The following is an 8,201-nucleotide window of genomic DNA, read 5'->3' as shown; positions in this document are numbered from 1 at the left end:
TGGCTATGGCGGATACAAATTGACTCGCCATTGTCAACGCAAACCTTGATTCAAACTGCTCTTTTCCTTCCGTATTTTATTTTATTTTTTGATCGAGTAAACTACGATTTTCGTCCCTGTATTTTATTATAGTTTTCGATTTCAGTCCTTGTACTTCGGAAATTACTGTTTTCGTTTATGTGGTTTGCAATTTACTTATGTTTTTAACTTGAGCAAACTACAAAGCTGGTCCCTGTGGTTTATCAAAAATAACACTTTTAGTCCCTACAGTTTCAAAATTAAAAGATAATAATCGTGGTTTTTAAAAAACTCCGTTAATTAAAGACATTTCCGTTAAGTAAAGTTCACTTTTGGTCCCTAGCATCAATTTCAATGGTTTTCGTCTCTTAACTTTATTTTTACAGATTTGTCCCTCATGTTTGACACCTTGCAATGATTTTTGTCCCTCCTTCTAAAAGTTGTTATTTTTTTTTGTTAAGTCCAATTTTATGAGGGGTATTTTAGTCATCTTACATGTTTTCTTAATATTCTTGTTTTTTTATAAAAGCCATCAAACTTTAGGGGGCCTATTTATGTAATTAATACTAATAATATATTATTTATACTATATTATAAAGTATTTGATAAAAACTCTTAAAAACCATCTTTTATAAAATGAAGCACAACTTATTGATGTATATGACTTGAAGATTCAAAATTACAAGTAAATTGTATGTAAGTATAACTTATTAAGCTCCATGTTTGAATTTGTGTAACTAACTGTAGATAAATATAACTAAATACAAGATAAACTTCTCATTTAAAATATAATTAGAATAATTATTGAGTTCTAACAGAATAATTAATTATTATCTTTATAAAAAATTATATTATTAAACCAAAAATAAATTATTTATTATTAAATCTAAATTATATTATAATAAAATTTTGAATTAAAGAAATGACATAGAGGGTTCGTGAGACCCGTGAGATAATTTTTTTATACTTGAAACTTTACAGCAAAACGCTGTGAATGTAGTTTTTGGATATCAAACAGACCTTCCTGTAAGGTAATTTTAATGTGGCCCATGTCCCTTGTTTTGCAATTAGTTTTACTACAACGCACATTGCTCTAGCTAATTGTCCACCATTTTCAAGTGTTGTTTCTACATTATGTATGATCGTGCCTAACTGGATTAAATTCGTCATGAAATATTATGTTTTTTTTTATAAATTCAATGGTTTGTATAATAATGTTCAAAGTAAAATAATCAAATTGAACCAAAGGGCCCTTGACATAGCGGTATATAAGTCTTTGGCCTCCTGGGAGGTCAGAGGTTCAAACCTTACCAAAGATGAGGAGGGTGTGTGAATTTATTTATTCTATTTACCGTATATAAATATTATATACTTCGGAAAAAAAATCAAATTAAGAAATCATTCTTGCGGTTTAGTTATAATACATAGTACAACTCTATACGACTATTCAGTGATGGGTTGGGTTCACATGAGACCAGCCTGTTTTCGTGAGACCCATGAGACCACATTTTTACACGTAACTTTCACAGCAAAAACACTGTGAAGGTTTAAAAAAATTCGAACCTTCACAGCAAAAACACTGTGAAGGTTTTTAAAAGTCACCTTCACAGCATTTTGCTGTGAAGTTTCAAGTGTAAAATGTTGGTCTCACAGGTCTCACGAAAACAGGCTGGTCTCACATGATCCCAAGTCATTCAGTGATAGAGGATTGAATTTATTAACAATTAAAGAATTGTGGTTTTTATTAAAAAAAACATTAGAAAATGATGGGTATTTTCGGTAACCTTGTGTTTTCAGGCAAGGATATGCAGACCGACTAACCTCCAGGGCAGCTGAATAGCCTGAAGTCATTGCAGTTGAACCTTCATCACCATAAGGGCTCTAGCAGCGTCTAGATTTGTACCCGGAGTATAAAAGATAGTAGTGTGAAAACGAAAATAAGACCCGGCCCCAAGTTGTTTTAAGAATAGTATCGTTGAGTTTCTTGACCCTTTGCCTTGAGACTTAATCAATATGCCACAACCCCAATGGTTACTAACTAATAGTATTCTTACAAATTCATCTAAGGTCATAAGAAAAATAAAAACGAACTAAATCAGACAAACCCAATAAAATCTTTCACAGAGTTGGGTTTGAGATAAGATGTACGCAAACAAGTCCTCTACCATAAATGGTAAGAGTCGTAGAGAGGTCGTTTTTGGCTATGTTTGGTGAACTAGCCGAGAAGCTAACTGATAACTGAAAAGCTAGTGGTTGGTAAAAGATAGCTTATGAGTAACCAAATACTGTTTTTAAACGACCTCGAAAAATAAGTTATGGTCGACAAACATAACCTCAATGAAAACTTGTAGTTTGCAAAACAAAAATGAAAAGAAACAAAAGACCAAGTTACGTCTGAACATTAATTGATTTAGTCTTAATAATTTTTACAACATGGATCTGTTTCTACAATTAAACATGCACCAATAACTAAAGATGCACAAAGTCTGGGCTTTTTCAAGTCCGGTCCCCAACATTCCAAGCCCGTTTTTATTGAGTAAAAAAAGTCTGGGCTTTGAGGTTAAGAGCCCGATAAGCTTTTCAAGTTCTTCAAGGCCGGGCTTTTTTCAGGCTGAGCCTAGGCCCGGGCCAGGCCCCAAAATAGCAACCTTATTAGGCTTTGAGGCCTGGTCTAAGGCTCACTAGGTCCGGCTGGGGCCGCACTTGGCTAGGCTTCGCTCTCGGGGTTTTTTTTGCATCTCGACCAATAAGCATCCATGTCAAGCAAATCTATGTAAAAGAGAATCCAACTAAAAGAACTTCATAAATACAAGTAAAATAGATACATAATGCATACACTAAAAGACTCAAGTAAGGGTGAGACCTTACTATATAGGGTTTTCTTACAAGATAACCAAAGAAAAATAAACATGTATATGGAGTATCTATATATGGCGAAAAAACCGAAAAGAAAATTCTAAGCACGGTCGCCTAATAATACGAATGGGCTTTTGTTTATATATGTGATTGGATGCTTCAGAAAACCCAAAATGAATTGTATTCACAAAGTCGATCAATTCGGCATGCGTGGGAGAAGTTCATTATCACTAATATTCACATGTGCATACGGGTCGATGGTTTAAGTTTCATTTGGTAAAATTACCTTAAATGAAATGTTATTGACCGCTACACTGAGGAAGCTCCTTGATACTAGGAGGCGTGTGGACGGTCGATTTGGGGATTGTTGGGCCTTTGTCCTTGCTCCGAGAGTTTTCTCATAAGGTTGAGGATGGTGGGAAGAAGCTTCGTGGATAACGAGAGAATTCCTGGAAGCTGGAGAGACGCGAACAAGAAACATAGAAAACAACAATGATATGAGTGAGTTCCTGTTCTGCAAAAAGGGTATGACGCCACCCCCACTATACTGGTCCCAGGGTCATGGGGGATAAATCACATGTCTTAAAAGCAAGTTGGTGGTGCCCGGAGTCGAACCCTATACCTCTCATTGTGTAAGCATGCCCACCTACTTAGAGCAACTCCAACGGATTATCCAAAATGGAGAAAATGGATAGTTTGGGTTTTTTTACTTTAACAGATTCTCCAAAACCTTCTCAAACATGGATAAAGTAGGAGAGAAAAGAAAAAACTCTCTAAACATGGAGAATTCCCTAAAAATGGTTACTTATGTGTGACAGTGTGAGAAATAATATTTTATTATTTCCATCAATAAGAATATTTGAAATTAAATATCTAAGGAGAAACAAATAATATTTTATTAAATGTATTGAATATTTTAATAATATAATTGATGCTATAATCTCTAAAATAGAGAATTTTTTGGAGACGAATGTAATAAGTTTTGGAGATTTTGATTTTTGACTCTCATTTTGAAGAATCTGTTGGAGATGCTCTTACACGCTAGGTTGAGGCTATGATTGGCAACCCGGGTAAAAAAGTTAGTTGTTAGCTGATAAACTAGTCACATTTGATATAAACTAGATGTTAATGTAAATTGACCTAAAATGACACGTTGATAATTTACCTGGAAAAATATAAGGGACTTAATTGGAAAAAAAAAAGGGGGGGGGGGGGAATTTTTCTAGAGCTTATTGAAAGGCTGCTAGAAGTAGCATTACAAAAAGCTGGCTGATAGTCAAGCAGGATTTTTCAATAAGCTCAAAAAATAAGCTAGGTTATGGTTGACAAACATGGGTGTGGGGACTATTACCGACTTCCTAGCACATGAAAACATCATAAAGCACTTACAAAACCATGTCGGAATTCAGCGCCTATGTCTAGTTGAACCCACAAAGCTTTCAGAAGCAAAAACGTGACGAAAATCAAAATCATATACAAAGGATTCCTGCAAATAGTAGAACGAACAGGTAACGCTTTAGTAACGAGGTAATGAGGAGTAGGGATTTGAAGATATGAATAGAGTGAAAGAACCTCAAAAGTGTCATGAATTCATTGAATCCCAGAACAAACAAGGCCATAATAGCCCATGGAGGTGGTAACCAGTTGCTGCTTCGCTTGTTAGCTTCCTGAAGATGAACTTATCATGTGAGCTTATAAACCGACACTGCCATATAACTGAGATTCAAGTTCTTTTACGAAAAAATAAATCAGAATATATGCAAAAATGACTGGGGTTAAAAGGCGGTAGAGCTGGCCAATAGAACTCTAAAGGGGATATATATCTTTTTGATTTATTTAACTACTTGGATTTACGGGATCCAAGTGAGCTGAATGCATGAGCTACCATGTGAAACTACTTTTGCATGGTGATTAAACTTTATGCGCCATATTCTCACATGGTATCAGAGCCAAGTACGATCACTTTAAGGACAGGATACTCTAGAATAATTTATTCCTGTTTAACCCCCTCTCGACACTCTAAGACAATTTGCGTCGGTTAAGTCTTCGTTGAAAGAGGCATGTTCGAGCCCCACATCCGCTAGACTTGGATCTTTTCACCTCCATATACATTGGAACCTCTCTTTTCTTCTCAAAAACTTTTTCGAAGAATAATCTAATGGGGTTCCACATATTCTTTCATGGTATCAGATATGGGGTCTACCACCTTGCGGGCACAACACTGTGCTAGGCTAGCCTCCGTCAGAGGGGGCGTGCTAGAGGTCCATATCGGCTAGACACAATCCATTTAACAACTATATATGTTGAAACCTAGCTTCTCTTTTTAATGACTCTTTTCGAGAGTAATCTAATGAGGTTCCGCATATTCTCACAAAGAACACAAACCCAAGTTTACGGGATCTAGTCCTCCCTCTGTCCCAAAATAAATGTCCACAATGGAAAAGACTTGGTTTTTAAAATATTTAACTATTGCGCTTCCTAATTAAGTAAATGACAATTTTACCCTTGATAACGGAGGGAGTAACAAATTTCTCCATCTCATACTCAAGGCTAGAATTGGAAATTAGGCACTTTTGAAAATGGACACTTGTTAGTAAGTAATAGTCTCGGTCAACATATTTGTGGTCAAAGTGTGTTGGTAAAACAACATCCCTTCTTACACCTCTTACCCGATAAAAGACGGTCAGGAGGTAGTAAATAGAGTTATTTGCATGGTTGTAATTGTTTAAATGATGTCGAAGCTACTATTAGGAAGAATAACATAAATAGCAAACATGCCTGGGAAGTAATAGCTTGAGTGACGGTATACTCTGTCTCTCTTTGAAATTGGCCCCAAATTGATTTGCACTGAACAGGAGTAATTAACGTCCTTGACGCTGGGACCTAGGTGTAAACAAATAAATCGCCAAAATATGCAACAGAAGGATCATACTAATAAAACAATTAACACACCAAGGTTCAGAGGAAATCAAAAATATTTCCAAGAGGCACAAAATAATTAGCATAATACTATAAAACAAAACAAATACTAATTATAAAAATACGGTTTCATTAAAAATGACATACAAGTGGTTTTTGGCAACACCCAAGTGGTTTTTTTAATCTCTCTTTCTCTTCTTTTCTGCTGCTGAAATTATAAATACGGTTTCATTAAAAAAGAGCCAACGCGATTCAAAGTTCAAACTTGCAACCTATAATGCCACGTATAATAACAGTGCCAGTAGGTTGCAGCCACTTTTTTTCAACTTTGAGCATACATGAATTTAAAGCGGATACACCTTTAAGACCCCTATATAATTCTTCCCTCAAGTCCAGACAATAGAGCAGGACACGTGGCACCCCCTAGGCTATACTGAATCCGCCCCTGCCAAGTTTGTTGGATAACTAGGTTCGTCGATTCAGTTTTGTCCAGTAATATTACTTATCAAATAGAGGAGTAAAAATAGTATCTGCATTCAGATGTTTTATTTGGAAGGTTGTCGTGAGTTATGCCCAGACTAATCCCAATAATTTATTACTGTAAGACATCAGCCTTGATAAGCTCAGTGGTCATAGTTGTTATGGACACCTGGAAATTTAGGACAGATGGGATATTCCACCACATCCCCTGGCCTCAACCACTACGCCACAACTCTTTTGGTTACATTCACATACTTTCATCGAGTATTCCTCCATAAACACAAGTGATACCTTTTCCCATGTGCTTGAGGCCAATGGATCATTTGCAGTGGAGCTCTTATCGACCTTCTTTGCATCCAATAGAGTAAGAACAAGTGTCTCTGCAATCCTATCAACAGCATCTCCATCCAAACGAATTGCAGCCATCACAGATAGCAACTTTAAAGACTGAAAGATGGCAAGTTAACAAATAAGAAGACAGAACATGTTAATGCTATAAGATTCTAGATCATAAAGAAGCTGATGTTTCCATCAATTATTCTTTAATGCAGAGATTCTTACAGAAGAGCGAGCTGTTTTAGTAATTGCTCGGATATCTTCCTTTCCGGTCCAAACCCGAGGCATTTGATCGTTATCATGATTAAATATGGTTGTAAACCTGTGCATGGTTTTTCAGATAATCACATGAACATTAAGAAACTAAGAATAGACCCAACTAACTCAGCAATTTTGGGCCTCATACTTAGAGGTATTAAGCAGTAATTAATGGGAATGAAATAAAAGGAACTGTTTTGGTTTTACATAATATAATGGGCTCATTCCCCCATAATCCCAAATTCTCATTCCAGGTTATTCTGGGGGGATTGAAAATTCATTCCGATTTTCATACCATGTTATTTTCATTTTCATTCCCCTGCCGGAACCAAACGCCCCCTAACAAAAGAGCCCAATACCTTTCTTTCATGAGAGATAGAACTCTGCCAGCTTCTTCTTTAGCCTTATTTTCAACTATATCTCTTGCATGATTCCTTAATTTCGAAAGGAAATCCTTTTTGGAGTCTTCATTCATTTCAAAGCCAGAAAGTGCAGCAGAACACTCGGCGACAGCAGCTTCAGTCTCACGTTTAAAAAGTTTTCTTATTGCAGGCCAAGTATCATCATTGGCTGCTTGTAGAAGAGCTTCCACTGGTCCATTCAATGACTCCTTTAGTTTCGACTGCAGAAGAATTCACACAATTGATACATATCTCATGAAAAGGAATAAATGAAGGTAACGAAGGTAAAAGCTTTCAAGATGCTATTACCTCATATTGTGTAGAAAGATCGGATAGCTTCGCATTACGAACATCAGCAATATGTGCATCAATATCTTCTGAAAGCTTATCCCTTACTTTAGATGAGTCCCACTCAGATTGTTTGATGATGGCATCTGTGGATTCAGTTTATTGAGCCCAAAAATTCATACCATGTTTAAGCTCATACAGTATGCTAATAATATCATCACAAAATAGTTATTTTATTCCTTCCCATATATACAGCAGCAAAAGATGCAGTCCTACTAAATTCATATGTGTGTGTATATATATAGAGAGAGAGAGAGAGGAAATTTCGGTTACAAATCCGTTTTCGGTTGTGAACTAGGAAATAAAGGAGAGAGCTACACGTGTCCCAGGTGTCCACATTCATCATCAATAATGAAGGTGAACATTCGTGAACTATTCATGATGAATGATACAACACTCACGATACATGATATATTGATACACCATTCATGATGAATGATACCCCATTCATGATGAATAACCCATGAATGTATTGGACACGTGGCGTGCTCTCTGTTTTCCCCTAGTTCACAACCGAAACAGGCTTTGTAACCGAACCGACCCCTATATGTATATATATATATATGTATGTATATATATATATAT

The 8,201-nt window shown here is 36.1% G+C and overlaps 1 protein-coding gene across 1 annotated transcript in view; it reads right to left on the bottom strand.

Annotated features, from left to right (window-relative positions):
* Positions 1–2,815: 2,815 nt before the first annotated feature.
* The window catches only part of LOC112517849 (protein ROOT HAIR DEFECTIVE 3-like), a 12,790-nt gene continuing 7,404 nt past the window's right edge, over positions 2,816–8,201 (bottom strand). Inside the window, exons 15-22 of the mRNA XM_025125219.1 lie at positions 7,578–7,702; positions 7,227–7,489; positions 6,835–6,931; positions 6,565–6,720; positions 5,653–5,757; positions 4,447–4,541; positions 4,264–4,360; positions 2,816–3,330 (exon numbers count right to left, since the gene is read on the bottom strand). Coding sequence (XP_024980987.1) covers positions 3,208–3,330; positions 4,264–4,360; positions 4,447–4,541; positions 5,653–5,757; positions 6,565–6,720; positions 6,835–6,931; positions 7,227–7,489; positions 7,578–7,702 — 1,061 coding nt within the window. The 3' untranslated portion in view covers positions 2,816–3,207. The remainder of the gene's footprint in view (positions 3,331–4,263; positions 4,361–4,446; positions 4,542–5,652; positions 5,758–6,564; positions 6,721–6,834; positions 6,932–7,226; positions 7,490–7,577; positions 7,703–8,201) is intronic.

The sequence above is a fragment of the Cynara cardunculus genome, assembly GCF_001531365.2.
Source record: "Cynara cardunculus var. scolymus isolate 2C chromosome LG 9, CcrdV1, whole genome shotgun sequence".
Classification (NCBI taxonomy): domain Eukaryota; kingdom Viridiplantae; phylum Streptophyta; class Magnoliopsida; order Asterales; family Asteraceae; genus Cynara; species Cynara cardunculus.
The sequence above is the reverse complement of the archived record's forward strand: the minus strand, read 5'-3'. Positions and strand labels throughout refer to the sequence as shown.